At 41.1% G+C, this 23,124-nt stretch overlaps 1 protein-coding gene across 2 annotated transcripts in view; it reads left to right on the plus strand.

The window, feature by feature from the left end:
• AGMO (alkylglycerol monooxygenase) overlaps positions 1-23,124 on the plus strand; it is a 265,665-nt gene that overhangs the window by 200,184 nt on the left and 42,357 nt on the right. The window contains exon 13 of one of the 2 annotated variants that reach the window (XM_074943356.1): positions 1,473-1,574. The exons of the other annotated variant lie outside the window; for it this stretch is intronic. Within the exon in view, the coding sequence (XP_074799457.1) occupies positions 1,473-1,502 (30 nt within the window). The 3' untranslated portion in view covers positions 1,503-1,574. Of the gene's footprint in view, positions 1-1,472; positions 1,575-23,124 lie in introns of those variants that run through there. 2 annotated transcript variants of the gene reach the window in all.

The raw sequence follows: 23,124 nt of genomic DNA on the forward strand, positions 1-23,124 counted from the left end.
ATTAAAAAATTAAATTTTTCTTTCAGCTATGTCTTGGGGAGAAATTGTTTTTGCTGAAAAATGCATTCTGACTTTCACACTGGAGCAGAAGGCTGAGGAAACCACAGGAAAAAGGCCAAAATTTTCAAGAAATAAGAGGCTAAAGATAGATCTCTAAAACCATTTTTAGGATCCCTAGGGTGAAAATTTCTAAAACACCTAAGTGATTTAGGAGCACTGAAGTTATTGAGCTTGGACTGAGTCCCATATGCACTGACATAAAATGCTATGTGGCCTGTGTCACTAACCCTGTGCCTGTATGCATAAAATAATATAATTTAAAAAAACCTTGCAGGCACTTAATCCTTTTTTAAGAACTGCACTCATATCAACCCTAAGTTTCTGAAATATTCAGATACTTTTAAAAAAATAAATAATATCTCCAGATTCTGGCATGGAATGGAAGTGCTAAACCAGCATAAGAAAGCTGTCATTCTTGTGACACTTTTTAGGTCAGTTTTGCAAAATGATAGCTTAATTCCCACCTTTAGAAGTTCTGGTTGTGCAATCAGTACAGAACAGGGTCCGGTATTCATGTAATTTGGATAGATTTTGGATGTCTCAAGATTCTAACATCTTGAGGATTGTTCATCACTTACATTGTGCTATCCTAAAGCATGAAAACTTAAATGATCAGACCAATACATTTGGCTTTTTTCCCTTAGAGAGCTTTCCCAAATCAGATTTTCATTAAAATGATTTAGAAATAGAAAATATCACATTTCCGCTCTACATGATGAAATCAAGACATTCACACGCTTCTTGTGCCTGCTGAAAGTCCAATAACTGTTTTAAATTAGAAATCAACAGACATGAGTCAGTACCAATATATCTGGAAAGTTAGAAACAAGCACGTTTTTTGATGTGAGGTTAACCCTCTAGAACCTTGATTTTCTTTCCTCTCCTCAGAAAGTGCCTTTCACATGTGAAAGTTCTAAAGACCACTCAACATTCCATTAAACTTTAAGAGCACTTACATTTATCTGTTACCATATACATCATTCTGAAATCAACCGTAGTTATCCCTGCTTCAGGCCTGAATTTGGCCCAGGGTTCACTAATGTAGCCCTCAAATTTCAAAAGTGTACAAATTAGGCATACTGACATTATAATTGATATATCTGACATTTGGCTATAATTGATTTCCTAGTTTTCCCATTAACTGAGAACAACTGGGAAGTCTGGATGCCTCTAGTTCTGATGTGGGTAGCCAGTAAAAAAATAAGTTGTTTCCGTTAGCTACAGACATAGTGATGCTTTTTTTAAATTCGTACTATTATTTATTTAAAGGGAACATTCAACTTGAAAGGGTTTTTTTTTTAATGGATAAATTAAAAAAATCAATTTCTGATGAGTACCCTTGAAATAGCATGCCCGGCATTTTAATAGAACTTCCTTTTAAAAACATTTTATATCTTGTTTATCTTCAAAAGCGGCTGTTCAGCAAGGGAGAAACTGAATGACTGAGCCCTGGAAACAGTGCAACCGACCATTCTCCTGATGATGTCAATTGCACGACGTAAACAAAGCAGAAAAGATAGACACCAATATATTTTTTCATTAACTTCTTTATTCCCATTATTGTTGGTTTTTGTAAGTACAGTAAATACCTGATTTTTCAGACAGAAAAGTGATTTTTAGTTTAACTGTTTGCTGATTAGGAATATTTACCAATAAATGCACAGTTGAATATGAATATTAAATAAATCTGGAAATTCAAATATGTTTGACATTTCTGGGTCAACAAACATATGGCATCGGGAAACTGACACAATTTTAGAAGCAGTCAAAAGCATATAAATTGAGTATTCCTAAAGCAAGGAACTCCAGAAAGTTTTATATAAATAGGAAGCTTCCCAGTGAACTTACTGAGACTTGTAAAAGGGTGTTGAGGATCTGGAAAGACTTCAGAGAAGAGCTGTAAGAATAATTCGAGATTGGGAAAGCCTTTCTTAAAGTCAGAGACTAAAGAAGATCAGTCTATTCATCTTAATAAATGGAAGATTAGGAGGTAACTTGATCATGGTTTATAAGTACCTACATACAAGATCTGTAACAGAAGCAGAAAGTAGACAAATTCAGACAAGAAATAATAAATTGTTAACAGTTTACCAAAGGATGTGATGGATTCTCTATCACTTGAAGTCTTTAAATCCAGATTGGATGTCTTTTGAAAATGTATGCTCTCATTCAACCAGAATTCATGGACTTGATGAGGAATCACTGATGAAATTCTCTGACCTGTGTTATGCAGGAGGTCAGACTAGATGAACATAATAGTTAAGGCTACATTCTAGTCATGGGTATTTTTAGCAAAAGTCATTAAAAGATCATGGGCAGTAAACAAAAATTCACGGCCCATGACCTGTCCATGACTATTGTACTATCTACCCCTAATGAAAACTTGGGACAAGGGGGCGGCGAGTTCTCTGGAGGGGGCGGTGTGGGGGCACCGTGGGTGCTGGGGAGGGTGGCAGCATGCAGTCCAGGACTCCTGCTGGTGCTGGGGCAGGGGAGGGATGGCAGGCTCCGTACCCAGCTCCACATATCCCTGCAGCTCCTAGGGGGAGGGAAGGCTGGGGGGCTACGCACACTGCCCCCCCTCCACGAGCTCCAGCTCCACAGCTCCCATTGGTCAGGAACTGCAGCAAATGGGATCTCCAGGGGTGGCGCCTGTGGGTGGGGGCAGTGCGCAGAGCCCCCTGGCCTCTCTGCCTAAGAGCTGCAAGGACATGCCAGCCGCTTCTGGGGAGTCCCGCCCCACCCCAAGTTAAGCGACACCCAGCACCCCAATCCAGTGCCCCAGTCCTGAGCTCCCTTCCACACCCAAACTGGCAGTGGGCCACTGCAGAAATCACAGAGATCACAAAAGTCACGGAATCCGTGACCTTCGTGACAGACACGCAGCCTTAATAGTCCCTTCTGATCTCAAAATCTATGAATCACCAGGTGGCAGATGATCCCTTAGGGGTTCTGTTGCCCGCTGATACAAATTAAAGGAGTCCTTTGGTTGCTCTAACGTGCACTGGGGATGGGGTAGAGAACCAGGGATCTTCAAGCAGCTCCATTTCTGCCTTTCCATGTCTGTTGCATCTAGCAGAAAATGAACAGAGAATCTGTCCCAATATTTTTGTGAACTGAACTTTTCTGAGATCTGAAAGAGTCCTGGAAATCATTGTGATTAGACAGTTTTTTTAATAAGCACCCATTAATTTTTTTATTTATTGTCCCCCCGGATTTTGGTGCTTTATCAAGATAGTACTATTGACAATAGTCTGTACTGGCAAACTTTACAGCCATTTAAACTTTCTACTACTTCTTATTGGTACAGTCATTTCAATTGTCTTCTGAAAAGCCTTACGAAAGTAACATAACCTTAATTTCTCTATGGCTTATTGCATCCTAGAACAAATGAAAAAATATCCCCTTTTCAGAAAAAATCCCCAATATTGGAAGCAAGGATTGGACTACTACACAGCAAGTGAGGGCAGAGTGTACTATCTTTTAATACAAATTTATGATCAGAGTACTTTAAAAAATAAAAATCAAAGATGAACTCTCCAAAATTGCAGTCAAGTCAGAAAATCTATTTGTACTTTTTAAAAATCCTAAAAAGCACAGTTACTGTAGTGGGTGAGTGAGGATTACAAGCAACACATTGCATTCTCCCCTGCCGTTTTTTTTGTTCTTTTTTTTTATTAAGACAGCAGAGCTTTTGAGTGTAGGTTGTACGACTTGGGCTTGGTTTTGTCAAGTCTCATAAGCTAAACTGCATTGAAAAGGAAATACAGAATATTTATGAAGATGTTGTATCACCAAGTACCTTTTTCAAGATTTCTTCGGCATGGCAGTGGTTTTTAACGTGTCCAAAATATTCATAAGTAATTTATGTTTATTACAGTAGCCAGAACTTATATCTACACATTAAACAACAGTAATTAAGGTATCACTCATTGCACCTTAGTTGCCATCTGATTTTGAACTTAATTTTGAATGACAAATTATAAGCAATAAGGACTGCCTCACATGAGAATCAATTAATTGGCATTTGTCAGGAAGGTCATAGAAAGTAATTACAAAGCCCGAAGGCAACAATTCTTGGAGATTCTTAAGTATCGTTCTACCTGGAACACAAACAGCAGGCAGCAGAAATTCTGTTAACTAGAAATTTTGCCAGACTTTCTAAGGCAGAAATCAAAGTGATTTTTTTTTAATCTAGCTAGATTTTTCCATATTGAATTAAACAAATTGCAACCCAGTAGAATCACATAACCTTTGCCTTCAATTCATTAAAAATGAATCTCTCTCTTTTTATGAGTCTATACTGGGTACAAACAAAATAGTATCATAGTATCCTGAAAGAAACTGTAATCTAATACTAGAAACAGTTAAGACTTGAGTGTTGCAATTTGCTATATGTGATATACATAGTATGCAAACTGTGGCCATGGTCCTGCAAAGACTTACACACATTTTTTAAAGGTTTCAGAGTAGCAGCCGTGTTAGTCTGTATTTGCAAAAAGAAAAGGAGTACTTGTGGCACCTTAGAGACTAACAAATTTATTTGAGCATAAGCTTTGAATGCATCCGATGAAGTGAGCTGTAGCTCACGAAAGTTTACGCTCAAATAAATTTGTTAGTCTCTAAGGTGCCACAAGTACTCCTTTTCTTTTTACATTTTTTAAAGTTATGCATGTGAGTAATTCCTAAAGACCCAATCCTGCTAGGTACTTCTGTGAAATAAATGTAGTGTGCTGAGTATAATTTCCTTGTGTATACTTGTTCTCATCATACCACAAAGAAATCTTCTGCACTTGACTATCTCATCTCTGGAGCAACAAACATGCTGTAGGTCAATTTAAGGGGCATACAGTATTGTCTCCTTCCGTGTGCAAGGTAATTCATACGCATTTCAGTTTCATGCCACAAAATTCATGGATTTCACTTGCATACTTTTATCCACTGAATTGAAATGATTTTTGCAACACAAAACCAGCCACCAGGCCAGAAGCCCTCCACAATACAGCACTAGTCTGGAATATATTTTGCAGCAGCCAGGCTAAATAATCACTTGCTTTCATGACCACTAACATTCAAGAACTCTGCCCCTCCCTGAAAAAAGTGAATAAAACATTATATGGTACCAGATGTTGTAAGTAATGGCAGAAAGGTATTTTCTTTTATTTTATATTTTTTAAACTGTTCATTCTAAATAAAAATGACTTTGATGCAAAATAAATAAATAATACAAAGTTAATTAAATACTAAGTGGGGCCAGACACTATCTCTGGGATTTGCCAAAGTGACCCCTGCATTTTGCAGGACTGCTTTTGTCAGTGCATCATTTCTGCTCAGGTTTATACACAACCTTTTCTTGAATATCCCCAAAGACTTTCCACTTTGTATGTGAGATGACTTTCAGTCACACTCCATGAGAGCATAAACCTTGAGTATGATTCGGTGGCCTTGTTGCGTGGTGGGTGCTACTGTTTTGTAGAAATCCCCAGTTAATCTGTCCCCAACTCTGTCTGTCCCAAGATATATTGGAAAAGTAATTCTCTCTGTACGTGGAAGAACAGAATACAGTATGTTTCAGAATTTAAACCCAGAAACAAAAACTTTTTTGAGACTATCTTTCAGGTTCACCAAGTTAGGTCCAGTGATTAAGTCTGGTGAAAGGGAGCAAGGTCTAGTGGGTAGTGGAGGGACATGTAAGGGTAGAGTAAAAAGGAAGATCCAAAACAAGACCCTCTATACCATGCTCGCTAAAATCAAGCAATTACTGCCTAAGGGGATAATTGGGCAGAGGAAAGCTTCTTCTGCCAGGACTGCTGGGGCAGAGGTGAGCTCACTCTTTAATTCCTGGGGCTGTGCCATAAAATTATAACAAAAGAATGGAAATCTTTACTAACATAATTGTAACATTCCAATAAAATAAGGAGCCTAAATACCCACAGCTTTGATCTCTTACTACAGCTGAATCCCTTTGAAAGCTTTTAATGTTTGTTTAAATAAAATCGAGTTAAAAAAATTCTTTAAATGAAAACCAAACCTGATTCGTTAGATGTGAGCCAAGTTGCTCACACGGCTACATATCTGCTCTCAGCAGCTGCTGCTCCTGAAAGAATTATCCAGAGAGAGTGCGGAGATAGAGTTTGGTATGACATTTACTGTTGAGTGATGACTTGTTTCACTGCAGTACATGATTTATGTTTTTGACTCTAAAGGGTACGTATGGTTGTCTATATTGGAGGCACTTATGCACCCATGACATGTGAATATTCAGTATAACCGCACCCCGAGCATGACTCCAGCGGGAGTTATTCTTAGCTTGTGGTGGGAACACAGATCTCTTTATGGGTGTATTTTTTGTATTGCTTACCCCAGTGCAAATTCTCTCTGTCACTAGCACTTTTCTTTTGTCGTGTGTGTGTGTGTGCACACATTCAGGAAAGATATAGCTGTACCGAATGATAAGCAGCTCAGAAAACGTGCTGTTATATATTATATTGGTTATCCACACTTTTTGGGTGCATGATTGCTTTCAAATGCCCGAGTTATGCAGTCATCTTACCACACTCCCTGAGGTGTCATAGCTTTAGTAAAGCAAATTCATTGATGTTCACTAAGGGGGGGGGGAATACAATGGGCCAGATTCTCAGTTGTATGGCACAAAGGGAGTGAGAACCTTCTGCAAGTCCCCTGCTGGGGACACTTGCAATATGGGGCTCCCCAGAAGGCCTAAAGTAATTCCTGTGCCACCCTCTTAGCTGTGTCAGCTCCCAGTGTCAGCTGGGAGCTGACACAGCTCCCAGCTGTGTCAGCTCCCAGTGCAAGGGACACATCAAGGCTGGGAAGTCCAGCCAGGAGTGTGGCTGGAGAGCCATGTGCTGTGGCAATCCCCAGATGACTACGGTCATGAGGCCATTAGCCCTGATACATTTTAGAGCAACCCTTAAGCTATGATAGCTTGTGCATGAGGCTAGGGAGAACATCAGGGAGCCATGACCAGCTCCTTCACAGTGGCCCTCTCTACAACACTCAGGCTTTGTCTGCATGCAGAAGTAGCAACAGTTTAACTCAGATTGGTGCAAATCCCTGTGCAGACACTCTTCAGTTTAAGAATGGCTTATTGCAGGTTAGCTTAAACTTGTTCCCACTTGTAAAATGAAATAAACCAGGTTAAACCAAAATAAGAATGTCCATATGGCTGTCCATGCCATTTTAACTGAACCAGTTTTAATCACACCATAAGTTAAACCTGGTCAACTCTGTCATGTAGACAAGCTCTTGACGTTTTTGTTTTGTTGTTTTTAGTTGCAAAACTTTGTTTCTCACAATTAGCCTGTTTCAAAATTCAGGAACTTGTTGAAGGATAAGGTTCTGATGGAGAAGCACCACACACAGGCCACCTCACCATCTGCAACATAACAGTTTTGAGAATGCAGTTTGCTAGATGCTCCTCATGTTGCCATGGAAACAGCTGTTAGCTTGTCAAAAGAGAGTAGGGCGAGTTTAACTAGTCACCCTTTCAGAAAAACCCGTTCTTTTGTACTTTCTTTGCAACTGTGATTAGCTTAAAGCAAGTGGTCTTATTTTCTGTGCTACACTGTTAGTTTCCATTGGAATAGGAGCAGCACCCAACAGCAGAATGGTCAGAACTCTTAAATTGCACAAGCTGGAGCAGAGCACTGCAAATGATTCTCCAGCAACTCTACAGAAACAACTGACACTGTAATCTATCAGCTTGTGGAATAGTCTCCCTTGAGTAGCAGTAGAAGCTCCATCCCTTGGGCCATTTAAAACATAACTATACAAGGCACTAAGAAATGTAGCATAGAGAACTTCTCTTTACTGATGGGGAGATGAGACTTTTTCATCTCATAACTCATAATTTCATGACTCTAATTCTTCTGGTTTCAACAATGGACTACTCATGTGTGTAAAGATACCCAGGGCCATAAGTGTTTGCAGGATAGGGACCTAAGTGTGGGAGGGGGAAGATAATGACCTTATAGTTCCATTAACCCAGACATTTTCCACAGGGTGAAGATAATTTTGTAATTAAGAAAATATATGAAGTATATAGATTGTTATATATGTTTTGTGCTTAATTGAAACGTGCCTCTACTAAATCTGTTGCTTTAAAATGTTTAATACAGAATGTTCAATGGGATTATTAATGTGTATAACTGTTGCAAGATTTGGGCCTGAGTCAGCGTCTCTCTTTCTCCTTTTGCAGTCTTGTGAATAGCCCACCTGAACATAGAATGATGAGACAGCGGTGTCGAGATTGTGAATTTGTTATATTTATTCTTTGCATTAGGGCAGTTATCATAGTCTCACTATGACAGTCACAATAAAACATATAACAAAGAGATGGTCCCTGCCCCAAGGAGTCTGCAATCTAAGGCTGAGATGCTATAAATAAGGAGCATGATGGATTAGGAGAGAATCTAAGTAGGACCCATTTTTTTCAAAGTTACATATATTATTGAGTCATTACTTTTAATAGATTAGGGCACCCTTTTGGAGGGTTGACTTTTACAGAGCGGATGTGGAGCCCTGATTTGGGCTTCTATTGGAAGACAAGAGGATGTCATCATGCTCGTTGTTTCTGTTTGGCTATTGTGGGAAAGCTTTTACCAGTTTCTAATTGTGTCTTTGATTGTTGGGGGCAAAATCATGGTCCCAATGAAGTTTTGCCACTGACTTCAATGGAACCAGGCTTTCACTCTTGGAGTATACTTTTCTCATAGCTGTAAAGGTTTGTGGGGTATGGCTGATGGTTTGTGTAACTTCTATGGATGTGTAATGGTTCCAGGTTGGCTGGGTCTTTAAAAAACAACAACAACAAAAACAAAGAAAACACTTTTAAATGGGGGGAGGGTTACATAACTGTACCAGGGTTTTTTCCCCTTATATTCAAGTATATATTGGATTTTGATCTGCATACAGAAATCAACCAAGCCAACAAAATAACCCCACTAAATCAGAGCCTAACTTGTGTTTCTTTATACTGAAGGGCTCTGTTGCCAAACAGAAAGCAGCCAGTATGTTTCCAGGTGGAATTCAAGGTGTTTATTTTATCCTATAAAACCTTAAGGGGTGGATTTTCAAAAATACTTGATGTCAATGGAAAAACCCTCATTGGTGTCAATGGGAGCAGAGTTTAAGACCATGCTGACCACCCTAAATGGTTTGAGACCTGTTTGAGACCTAAATGGTTTGAGACCCACCCCACTCCTATGCTGTAGTGCCACAGATGAGATCAGTTGAGGCATTTGAGGTGGAGTTCATGTTGTCATAAATGGGCAGGGCTGGTGGTAAGACATTTTTCAAAGAGGTCCTCAGTTTAGGAATTTGCTCTCCTAATAATGGTCTGCCAGAGACTGGCCTATGAATATCCAGGATGTGCTGCAAGGCCCATCTTTTCTTCAATCTTATGTGCTGGTATGTATTTATTTTAAGTGGTGAGTGATAATGTATTGTGTTGAAATATTTTTCTGGCATTAAGTGATGTCAGGACCCCCAAAGCTTTGAATTCATATCCTAATTATGTTTTTATTAATAAAAATAAATAAACTGTCACCATTTAAACATTTTTCAAGATTATTAGAATGAGTTATCACAACCGTGTAATAATAAAAAGAATCCTGCTGATTATCAGCCAAATCTATAACAGAGTTGTGCTTATGCTCTTCTTTATTTTACTAAGTTAATCATTGTTTATGTCCATGAAGCCTGCTTTTACGTTTAGTATAAGAAAATAATTGTCACTTTAACTTGGGGAATTACGGTGATTATACAAAAATGAACAATTCTGTGATTCTCAGTGTGAGAAGCTGACCTTTAAAAACCATTTTAACAATGCTTAATGTTGTCGTGAATCTTCTCAAATATTTAGTGTTGCAGTTGTTTGTTGCATATAGTGTAATAGTTCCTCCACAAGTCATCTTTTGTTATAGGAAAATTTGGCTTGGGACCAAGTAGAGCTTTGGAGAGCTTTTAAGTTTGAGATCCTGTCTCCACAGCTGAAAAGCTCTCCAAAGTGAGGTGATCCCAGAAGAATGTTTCCCATTCTCCAAAACTCTTCCAAACCATTCCTTGTAGCTCTAAAATAATTAAGACTTAGGAAGCCCCAAGAGGTCTTATTTGATCCATGAAAGAAGTTACCCTAGTTCAAGTAACTAAAACCTGACTCCTCCTCAGCCAATGAAACACAAAACCTCCCTATTTGTTCACGTAACCTAAAGAGACTACTCCAAAATGTCAGAGCCTTTAAACTTAAATGGACATGGCCAGAGTTTTGATTGCATTTGCTGGGGATCAGGCTGAGATATTTGTGTAAGTCCCGAGAGTAGAAGAGGTTTTGTTCCCGACAATATGGTGTAAAAAAACATATTGCACTTGGTTTAGAAGTGTGAATGATGATGAACTTGGTTAGAACAGAAGAAACCTTTATGGGCCCACCAGCTACTAATAACAGCACATCCTTTTGTATCCAGCAGAACACTGTGTGTAATTTCTGTAAACACACCCTTCACCTTGTATGAAAGGATGGTGTGGAATAGACATTTATTTGAAAGAGTAGCATGGCCAAGTATTTATGGGGGCTAGTTATTTTATTACTGAATTTAAAATGGTATTGTGGCTTCAAGATGAATCTCTCTGAAGCACCAGACTGAGATATCAGAGAAATAGTAACATTTCTAGGAAACATTTCTGGATCCATTGGGGAAAAAATTAAGGGGTAGGATTTTACTGTTATATTCCGGTAGAGTAGATTTAGTACAATGCATATACAGACTTCATATAAGACATGCAGAATGAGCAGTGGACCCTAGCCCTGGATTTTCAGTTTCAAGTGCTGTATTAAAAATTGTTACACTTAGAAAAGATAAATCAATCCACGAAAATAACAGAAGTATTACTTTATATTATTGTTATGCTTCACTCATGACTCCATTGTACTAGCTGCTTTTTATACACATAATAAGAGACAGTTCCTGCCCTGAAGAGTTTACAATCCAAACAGACAAAGTGGGGAAGGAAGGAAGGAAGGAAGGAAGGAAGGAAGGAAGGCTTGGTATCTCCTTTTTACAGATGGAGAACTGAGTCACAGAGAGAATAAGTGATCTGCCCAATGCAACAAAAGGAGTCGGTGGCAGTCCTAGGCATTGAACCGAGGTATCCTAAATCCCAGCCAGTAGATTATACTTCCTCTTGAGTGCTAAATGAGAAGCATTGGCTTGTGACTTCTGACTGGATTAAATTTAACTTCAGCTTTTCAATTTATGAATTAATCATAGTTGACAGAAGGCCTAGATACATGTTATATTTATAATTATTACTACTTCTGAGATCCACATGGAGAGTGAAGACAGTATTTTATTATGTAGAATCAGATCTGGCTTTGAATCCATGAGTTTCCCACATTGCAGGTAAAAACATTGCCTGTAAACTGCAGGTATGCGCTTCATTGATCAGGTGAAGCTAAAATGACTGTGTGGAAGAGCTGACGGTTCAAAATCTAGTACACACTCATCTCCAAGGAGCACTAGGTTGGTTTGGATTTTGAACAAGGAATCTTTGGAAAAGTTGAAGCAGCCGAAGGTCAGATGGAATAGATGGCTACTGGGGAAGGATGGTTAATCACACTCTCCGTGAATACATGCTAATATATATGGTAGAATTCATCATTCTAAGAGATTCAGAATGTTGGTGTTTAACATCAGACTGAGTGTTCTCACAGAGAAGTACAAGCCAATGGTAATTTTTAACACTTCCCAATCATGGAAAAGAAGGTGTAAGTGAGCACTTTGGTAGTCACACCACTATCTGGGGCAAAAATAGGATAATCCACTATATTTCCATTAGCTCTTCTAATTTGTCTGTTGAAGAAAGAAATATTTGTGTGAGAAGGAAAAGGTTACTCTTAATTTCGTTCCTACAATAGAAATAAGGAAACTGAATAAGAAAAGCTTCAGGTTTTGTTTTATTTTGTTTCCTTTGTTTTTACCTCCATTTACCCCTCTTCCTCCTTTATTAAACCTCTTCCACATAGCCAGCCAAACACCCTTTCACTCATCAGACATTCACTTACACAAGCTATATTTAATTCTTCTGACTTTCAGCACCATTCATATCCTTCACATTCCTTTATGGCAGTGCACCACTTGCTCACTCTTCCTAACAAGAAACACACATAACGGTTAAACAGCAGAGTTCAGCACCACACTTGCGTCACAGGTCAAGCAAGATCAGTTGCATTCTTTATGGGGGTCATTTATTCTCTCTGGGTGGGATGTGACCTTTTCTTTTTCATAAAGAGGAAACAACCCCAGATGCTCACCACTCCTTGTGCAGAGAGGTTGCTAGTTGGTATTCCTTCATCTTTCCTTGTAAACTTGCAAAATAACCAAAGACGCATTTGCAAAACTAGTTCCACTAGTTACTTTCACTGTTTTGACACTAATCCAAACATTTCACTTAAACACCAAGACACCTGATGTTTGCAAAAATTTGAAAGATACATTGTGAAAATATTCTCTTCTGTTTTTAATAGAATTGTGTGAATTGCAGAATGTTTTAGTTTGGTTCTGTGGCATTTCGCAGGATATATTTCTTTTGATGTTTCTTTTGATGTTTCATGTTATTTGTCACTCCCCTACATAGTTTTATTTACAACTTTTAAAACTAAATGGCTATTCATTTCAAAATTTTGCATGGCTTTAATATAAAAGCGATATTTGCCCAATAAAGTGATACTCAAGTGAAATCATTTTTGGAGGGGGGAAAAATTGTATCCATCACAATTTTCCATTATCAATGCAAAAATGAGCCGTTTTTTCAATTGTGCAAAAACATTGTTACAAATATTTCCACTATTCTAATTTTTAGGATTATTTTAAAAAATAATTGTTAATATGTGCCTGTTGTCACATGAATGAATTCTCTGGTCACACTTTAAGAAGAAGAGTATCACTGCAAACCTATGACTTGCCCTAAGGGAAGTATTCTCCTTCTAGTCCACCCCTACAGTGGATGAAAGGTACAGTTATGTGACAGGGCACCAGGAGCTTGCTTAGGAGCCTGCTTCTGTTTCGTTCAGATATGCTTTAGTCAAACACAACTTGTTGGCCTCTGTGCAGGAGTAACTGGGTGAAATTTAAGGGCCTGTTATGGACAGGAAGCAGGCTAGATGATATAATGGTTCCTTCTGACCTTAGACTCTGAATCTGTTTCTAATGCTCCTTTTCATGACTGATTTTTTAACATTACATGGTGTTATAGCTAATGGACATTCTTCTTTAGCTCAATTAGTAGTTTTTGTTGTAGAAACATGCAGGTTCAGATGCTGTATATGTGATGATTGTGATGTCTATGCCATATGTATGCAGCATGCTGATCTGTTACAGCTGAATTCCTTTTGAAAGCATGTCTCTGACTGTGGCTTTTGCATGGGCCTCTCTTATGTCTTAGCATTTTCATGGCGTGTCCTGAAGCCATGTTTTGTTGTTACATTGGAGTTAAATTTGAGCATTGTCACTTTTTTTCAGTGTAATTTCATATTCAATAGATACACAGGTCTGACCACCCAAAATTAGCATTTCCGCTTTGAAAATACTGTTTTTAAAATACTAAGATTCAAATGCCAACACACAGCATTCTCTCAATCTCCTTTAACAGGGCCAGAGCCTGTTCTCATTTTCAGTGGTGCATATTCAGAGTAACTCCATTAACTTTGACTGAGTTATTTAAATTTAGATTGGCGTAACTGAGATAGGAATCTGATTCACTGATTTAACATTGTGTTGTATATATCCGTGTTGCCAACTCTCATGACTTTATTGTAAGTCTCACAACATTTTTTTGTTTTTCCTTAAAACCCAGTCCCTGTTGTTACATGAGAATCTCAGCTTTTGTTTAAAAAAACAAGGTTTCTAGCCCTCGTGGTTGCAGAAAGGAAGCTGAGTGGGTCTGCTGCTGGGCAATAAGAAGTACAGCAGAATTGCTATACTTCGATCCAAACCAAACAGCAAGCCACTTGCACAGAAGCCTGAGAACAGGCATATGCAAGTGAAGTATTTCAACACTCTGAGACAACATTCAAAAGAGCCTCTGAAATGGTGTATAGGATATGAGTACTCAAAACTGCATATGCCAATAGACACACCCATTTTTCTGTTTTCTGTGAGGTTTTTTTGTATGCGAAATAAGAGTGTCAGAAGAATCTTCGAAAATCTGGCCCTTTTAAATTGAGCCACTTTTCTGAGTGGGAAGAGCCACAAATTCAGCACAGATGAGCATGCTTACCTCTGCATTGGTATGCAAGGAGGGGGTGAGGAGAAGCATTGTCTGCAGCAATATTGAATAGTATGTCTGAGTCGGCAGGTTCATGGCCCCAATGTTGCACCAGTATCTGTAGCAAGAGGCACTGCATGTGCATGCCCCTCAGGCCCCTGGAGGCATTACATTAATTCCTGCATTGCACTGCTGTAGAGCACAAGTTGCTCATCTTCTCCCTTTTTTCTTCACAGTGCACATATCCATAATTTTTCTGTAACCGTACCAGAGACAACGTCTTACAAATCACATTCACCCATGTTTAATTCTGAAAATCTGCCATCTTGGAATAAAATGCATGATCTTAAACTAAAATAGTTTGGGGGTGTTATAGGTTTGTTAAATAATAGCTAGTGCGCGGGTAAGTTGGCAAATAGTTCAATTTAATAAAAATCTAAGTAGTGCAGGAAATTGTTCACATCTTTAAATTGAACAACTGTGTGCAACTTTTGAGTGTAAAGAAATGAAATGCAGATACCTAGAGAAGCAACAGAGACATCATCATGCTGTCCCCACACTTGTATCACATTGTGATCCTGAAAGAGCCTGTTCTTCTTTGAGTGATTGTTCACGTTGATTCCAGTCAGGTGTGTGCGTGCTGCGTGGATGGTCGTCGGAAACTTTTTCCCTCAGCAGTTTCCATCGGGTCGGCCAGGGGTAGCGCCCCCATGGCACTCAATATATGACCCTGCCCCCTTCAGTTCCTTCCTACCGTTCATGGCGGCATTGGAACTGCGTTTTGCTTGCTTGCAAGTGTCCCCTTAGCCTATTACTTAGTCCTACCCAGTTTTTTGTTTTGTAGTTAGTTTCTTGTTATCTGTAGTTAGGATAAACTTGGTGAGTGGGTTGTTCTCCGCTCACCTTGCCTTGAGGCATGCCTCAAGCCCAAGGATTTAAATCTTGCGGTGTCTGCAAGAAGCCTATGCCCAGTAGTGACCCTCATGACTCGTGCCAGAGGTGTCTAGGGGAGGCGCATCAGTCTGAGTGCCATAAGATTTCTAAGGCTGTCAAGCCCAGGACTAGGAAGGAACGCAACTTCAGTTTGAAGCAGCTGTTAATGGAAGCTCTACTCAGTCCAGCGGCACATGATCGCCAAGTCCCGGGCTCGAGCTCAGTGCGCAGTGCCCTGGCATTGGTCCACGAATCGGTACCGAAGAAGGACTCTGGTGCTAGAGACCCTTGGTACCAGAGATTCCTGGCACTGCAGCACGGAGCGGCGCCCTAGCACCGGATAACATCCACTGTGCCCCACAAGTGCCATAAGAAGGGGGACAGAGGGCGATCTCCTAGGAGAGCGAGACCATCCAGGGAGACATTCCTGCCTCAGAGGAAGGACTCAAATTCCAAGCAGCAAGAGTTCGTGCCGTCGACTCTGGCGCCCCAGTTGGCACCGTTGAGCCCGGCACTCAGTGACTCTCCCACAGGGCAGTGCTTGGTGGAGGAGTTGGAATCCCCGTCCACCCCAGACACTTTCAAGGCTGCAAAGGAACTTATAGAAAGTACTGCACCTCAGTCCCTTGCTGTTAGAGAGAAGCCTCCGGCACCGCCCAGACAGGTGCCATCTAGAAGCAAGCCCGTGATGATGAGGCCCTCTTCTTCGCTGGACCTGCACCGTCTCCAGCACCATTCCCAGTCTACATCACTGCAACGCCCTCCGGCACCAGCCTCGGTACAAGATTGCCTGGCGCAGGGAGTATGATGATCCGTGTCTCCAGCACGGAGGTGTCGGCACTGATCACGGTCACCCTCTTTCAGCCGGCACTGAGACACGGCACCGGAACACAGGAGCCGTTTTCCAGCACCGGACTCGCGGCACCGGTCTTAAGTCGCAGGACAGCCAGCACCGATCCTCTACACGATTGTTGCGGCTCTGTTCCACTGACCACAGGCTCAAAGATCATTGGCACCACCATGGTCATTGTTCTCGGGATCCTCAGACTCTGAGGCTGACTTCTATTACTCGCGGCAGAGTAGGTACAAGTCAGATAAGCGCCAGAGACACCCACAGTCGACCTGGCAGCCACAGTGGCCACCTGCTGCACAATGCCCTTCTGGACCCCCATGGCTTTCCATCAGGCCCAAGGTATCCCTTCCAGGGTTTCTAGGTCCATGACATCGGGGCATCATCCTGCACGGTCACTGGTGGATAGACCTGCCCCTCGTACTACAGAGGCGACCCTATCCAGACCGCTCTCTCATACTACAGAGGGGACAACCGAACCAGCTCCAGACCCAACCATAGTCCAGGTCACATCTGACCTTGCCGAACGACTGGTCACCAATGCTACCCAGGAGCAACCTGGGCACATAGTGGGCCAAAACGACCCTGTACCCCCACTGGCCTCATCATCATCTTCGTCTGATGAGGTGGCGGCAGGAACGTCAGCTTCATGTCCTCCTCCCATTGACCAGAGGGCGCATCAAGACCTGCTCCGCTGCGTTGCCTGTAACTTGGGCCTACAGGTGGAGGAAGCCATCGAGTCAGAGGACCCAGTGGTGGACATTCTCGCTCCGGAAGGCCCTTCCAGAGTGGCATTTCTGGTCATTAAAACTATTTGCAACAATTATAATACCCTGTGGCAGACTCCAGCCTCCATTCCACCCACCACCAGGGGTGTGGAGAGAAAATACTTTGTTCCCTCCAAGGGATATGAATTCTTATTCTCCTACCCACACCTTTGCTCTCTGGTGGTCTCGGTGGTAAATGAGAAGGAGCACCAGGGGCAGCAAGCACCGGCTCCCAAGGCTAAAGAGGCCAAATGTTTCAACCTCTTTGTCAGGAAAGTTTATGCCATGGGGGGACTACAGCTGGGGATAGCTAACCAAGAAGCTATCCTCAGCAGGTATAATTTTAATTCGTGGGACTCCATGTCCAAATACAAGGAGTTGCTCTCCACTGAGTCGAAGGCTGAGTTCTCGGCTTTGGTCGAGGAGGGGAAGGCAGTGGCCAAGACATCCCTACAGGTCTCTCTCGACTTGGCTGACTCTGCGGCACGTACCATCTCCTCTGAGGTGGTCATGAGGAGAACCGCATGGCTCCAAGCTTCTGGGCTTCCACTGGAAGTCCAGCAACCCTGTAGGACCTTCCCTTTGAGGGTGCAGAGCTGTTTTCGGACCAGACAGACTCGAGGCTCCACAGCATAAAGGACTCCAGGGCAACTATGAAATCTCTGGGTATGCACACTCCCGCTACCCAGAGAAAACCCTTCAAGCCTCAGCCCCAACAGCAGCAGAGGCAATACCAATCCCGCCCAAGGCAGGATACATACCGCCGTAGGGGCAGGAATAACAGACGTTCCCTCCTTCAGGCTAAGGGCAGGGCCCCACCAAGCCATCATCGGGGTCCAAGCAAGGATTTTGAAGGGACGCCTGAGGACGGCATACCCCCACTTCAGGCATCTATACCATTCATCCTGGACTATCTACTACACCTGAAGCAGGAAGGCCTGGCTGGATCATCCATCAAAGTACAGCTCGCGTCCATCTCAGAGTTCCACCCAGGAGAGTTGGGGTGCTCAGTGTTTGCCAACCCTATGGTGGGCTGTTTTCTTAAGGGCATAGAACGGCTATATCCACAGTCCCAGCCACCGGTACTGGGTTGGGACCTCAACCTAGTCTTAGCTAGACTAATGGGAGCCCCATTCGAGCCACTGGCTACATGTTCCCTGCTGTATCTCTCATGGAAGGGGGCCTTTCTGGTTGCCATCACATCAGCCAGGAGGGTGTTGGAGTTAAAAGCACTAACCTCCACCACCCCCCCCCCCCGACACAGTCTTCCACAAGGACAAGGCATAGCTAAGGCCTCACCCAGCCTTCCTGCCCAAGGTGGTATCCCAATTCCACATCAGCCAGGACATTTTTCTACCAGTTTTCTATCCCAAGCCACATGCTAAAGCACAGGAGCAGAGGCTTTACTCACTAGATGTGCGGAGAGCAGTAGCATTCTACACTGAGTGCACAAAGCCTTTCAAGAAGTTGAACCAGCTCTTTGTAGCGGTGCCCAGATGAAGGGACTTCCAGTCTCCTCACAACGCATTTTTTCCTGGATTACGGACTGCATCTGTACCTGTTATGACCTTGCCAAGGTCCCAGCCCTGGCTATTACAGCCCATTCAACAAGAGCTCAAGCCTCATCCATTGCTTTCCTGGCCCAGGTGCCCATCCAGGAGATCTGCAGAGTGGCGATCTGGGCCTCGGTGCCATCCACTATGCCATCATCCAGCTAGAGACGAGACAGCTTTCGCCAGAGTGGTGCTCCAGTCAGTGATTCCTTAACTCTGACCCCACCCCCATTGGAGAGCTTGGGAGTCGCCTGATTGGAATCAATGTGAACAATCACTTGAAGAAGAAAAGATGGTTACTCATCTTCTTTTAACTGTTGTTCTTCGCGATGTGTTGTTCATGTCCATTCCAATACCCACCCTCCTTCCCCTTTGTCGGAGTAGCCGGCAAGAAGGAATTGTAGGGGGGTCGGGTCGGCAGGGTCATATATTGAGCACCATGAGGGCGCTACTCCATGGGGCTTCCTGGCACCCCAGCGGGAGCTGCTGAGGGGAAATGTTTCCAATGACTGTGCACGCAGCACACGCACACCTGATTGGAATGGACGTGAACAAACACATCTCAAAGAACAACAGTTACAAGGTGAGTAACTGTCTTATCCTCAATTTCCACTAATTCAGTAACTTTGTTTTGCTGTTGCATTGTCCAAATCAAGCAAAGATCCCCTTCATTTCGTTTCCAAATTTATATGCTCTGAAAAAATGTACAAGACAAGAAATATTTGTTGATTTTTATACTGTACCTCAGAATTACATTTTTACAGCTTCCATCAGCTTTGGCAAAGTAGAGATTAGTTTGATCCAACTTCTGAAGCTGGGAGTTAGTCCAAAACACTGGTAGTCAGAAATCTGCTAAGTGTGTTGGTGCTATATTACCTGACACTTTTGGCCCTATTTTGAACATTTTTATATACTCTTTATATTTTCTTGTGTGTGTAGGTTTTTTTCCCTAAGGAGGGGGGCAAAGGAGCATTTTCACTTAGTGTCTTTTCCACATAATTAAATGCATTGTCCACTAGTTCTCCAGCCATAGCCAAAAACCTCTGAGGGTATTCAGCCAAACAAATGAGTGGAGTTGGCTCTAATGTGGACATTCCCAACTCTCTTGAGCATTTCATCTTAATTAATAAAACAAACCTGAAAATTTCTGAAATGTTTATGCTTACAAGGCCTTTGTTTCACCTCATCAATTTTCTAGACACCTGAAAACTGATTCTGGGTGGAAAAAGTGAGTCACCAAATCTGCAGACACACACAGGCATTAATAACACAAGTATAATCCATCAAAAGTAGAAATGGTCAAATTATTTTATGAATAACGTTCACCACATATTTTGAAACATTTTCATTGCATTATTATTTGTATATGAAGTTTGTCATTTAACTAGCTCCATCCAAGTTTTCAAATAAGATGTATAGTCAACAAGCATATAGTCAATGAATAACTCTGGGTCTCTTAACAGAAAAACATTTGCCATGCATATTTATACGTAAACTGATTTATCGAGATAATACAATTAGATTCCAGTTTTAAATTTGAAATTTGGGGAACTTCGTTCCTATTTACAAATTTGCTGAAGTTCTGTAGATGTCATTTTAATTTTACAGTGTGTCAGACATTGTGTTGGGAATATGCTTACCTGTGTGTGCTGAGTACAGAAATTCTTGAGCTATTTCATATGTCATGCTCATGTTAGATGAGCTCACGATCCAGCCCTTGGAATCCTTTAAGAAGGAATAAAGTTACCAATCCTCAAAGGCACGAGGGCAGGTGTTAAATAAGAGGACAACCTGCACAAAATACACAGATGTAAAAAAAAAAAAAGCAGGTAACATCCAACAACAAGCTTTCCATGTAAATGTACAAGTCAAAAATAAGGCCCAAATCCTTGGCTAACTATTTCCAAACATGTCTGATCAAAAAGTGGGTAAATAAAGAAATAAATAGCTATGGGATAGAATGCCATCTATCTAAGAAGGCTCATACATACATTGAAACATAAGACACACACAAGCCTCAATTAATGCTTCATTTCAGTTCCCTTAGCAATGATAAAGCACCTAAAATAAATTCAAAACTTTTCAAATATTACTTTTCTATGTAAACAATTTCACTAGTTGCCACAGTGATGTTATGTGGACCATCCCCTCAGACTTGCAGTCTTTCCAGAAAGCTGTAGTCGACCCTTGGAAAAAAGTCTGAAAACCCCTGAGCTAACCAATAAATAAATACATTGATTACATAAAAATGGAAGGAAAACTTTTCTTGTCTAGCAAAAATACTTAATAGAAATATCATTGCCTTCAGGGTGAGATAAGAAAACTTGCATTAGTCTTTAATATCCCATTTGTACATTATTTTGCTTTATCTATGTCCCTTTGATGCCAGAACGGTCATGAATGTGGATCTTTATATGCAATACAAGATGTGAGGTGTTTGTTAATATTTCTATTAATTGAGAGTTGTCACTATATTTTATGCAGTAGTCGTCATCGTGCAGACAATGGAGAAATGGGAGAGAAAACTCTAACACAGTGACAATAGAGAGAAGGGTGGGAACCACTGGTGGTAAGGCTTAGGGTATCCAGAACCCTCCCCCACACCCCCACACAAAATCCTCTATAAAAACATCAAACCTATCAGGAGGTAGGTTCTGTGCATCAGGAGGACTCAGTTCTCCTATTCAAAATGAAAGTAAAACTAGCTCAATAGATCTCACTACGTATAACGTTCCATATAGTACATTTCACCAAATGGATGAGGGTAGATGGTGGAGGAGTCTGATGCCATTGTTTTGCCTCTGATCCTGCATGACTGAAGTCAGTGGGAACTTTGTCATTGACTTCAATGAGCATAGGATCAAGGGCTTAGAGAGGAAACTACTGTATAATAGTTTTCAGGTTTGGCTCATTGGAATAAGTTTATTTTCTCTAAATTATCATCCATATTTTTGCGTTGTTTATTTTTGTTTTGTTTTTTGTGATTAGATGAGTTTCTCCATCTTCAAAATAAATACATTCTTCTCTCAGCCAAGAACATTGGGGTGGCAGAAACTTCTGAATCACTTTTTAAAAAGCACAATAATGAGAAATAAATCTAACTCAGATGACTTTGCCAATTGATTGCAAATGTTTTCAGCTAATTCTCTAAGGTTTTCCTCTTGACACCAACACAACCTCCCACCTACTCTAGGCTCTCCCCATTGTCAATGAGCACTCTATATCACATGGATAAGCTAAGCTTTCACCTCCAGCTGCCCCTACATTCAGTTTCCTCTGAACAACATTGGTTTTCTGTAGCTAAAAACTGCTTTTCACATTTAATGAAATTCACAAGTGCATTGAAGGAAATGTGATTTTTCTGCCCCCACAATTTCAATAGCAGAATATTCCTTTAAAAGGTAAATTACAGCAGGGAATAACTTTGAACGCAAACTGGAAATATAAAGACAGGAAATGAGTCTGTGACCATATAACTGAATTCATAAATGGACCCTTATTTTGGTATGAAATTAGGCTTTTACAGTAAAAAAAGTCACTTATTTAACAAAACCATTCCCTGCTTCATCACTGCAGGAGCATGTTTCTTTCTAATATATCATTTAGTCTATCAAACTGTTTCCAAACAACTGAAGTGCTGTTGGCACTGCTTGAGGTTCCATACCTTTGTCAAGATACCAAGATTCTACATAAAATAATCTTAATTCCTAATCCACTGTGTACTAGAAAGATGTCTATAAAGCAAGCATTTAAAATCAATATGTGATGGGAATACATTCTTTCACAAATGGTAATCCTAAATTTCATCAGTGACCCCTCTGGTTTGTGTTCCTTTATCCATAGTTTCCCTTTACAATTATTACAAGCACTTCTGCATTTAACAACTGTTCTGAGGCATGCAAGAATATTGTTCTGTTCAAATCACAGAGTAGCTGGATATGTTACAATCCATTTAATTGTTGTCTAGATCAAACACAGCATTATCCACCAGGTACAATTTTTGCAGGCATGACCACAAAACCCATGTCTCCCATGTCACAAAAACCATGCTGGACTGTGATGTCAGCTATCATTTTGGAGCTCCCGTATCACTCCTATCTTAGAAAAAAAAAATCGCTGCCAACATTGATGAGGGAAGCCATGCTAGAACCATGATAGCAACTGTCATACTTGAGTATAGTTGCTTGCTAGCATGGTTCCAATGGTAAGATGGAAAAGTGTAGATCACTTATTGCTTTTTGATTTGACTTTTCTTTTACTCAATACATCTTAGACATGTAGATGAAAGACCTAGAAGAAACATGGGGTTCAGACTGATTCCATTAAAGATCCCTTTCCCTGAGGTCTCCACATTTTTGTCTTGCTGGGCAGTAAAGTGCATCTCCCAAACTTACTGCCTCAGCTCAGTTTCCTACCCCTTTGTGGAAACACCTTCCCCTTGACCTCAATCTCAAGCTTTGAAGAAGAGGAGTTGTGTCCAACTGTGCTTCTACTAGACTCTCCACTTTAAAATCCCACTAGAGAGTTAACATGCCTTCAAAGTGGAGATTCTAGACCCCACATATTCTCTTTAAAGGAAGAGGAGATCCAAAGGCCAGAATCACTGGGAAGTGGGGGTCCAAAATCCTGGGAGGAGGGGGTGATGATGGATGAGAAATACGACTACCTTGAAAAG

Source organism: Natator depressus, chromosome 2 (genome assembly GCF_965152275.1).
Source record: "Natator depressus isolate rNatDep1 chromosome 2, rNatDep2.hap1, whole genome shotgun sequence".
In the NCBI taxonomy this organism is placed as follows: Eukaryota; Metazoa; Chordata; order Testudines; family Cheloniidae; genus Natator; species Natator depressus.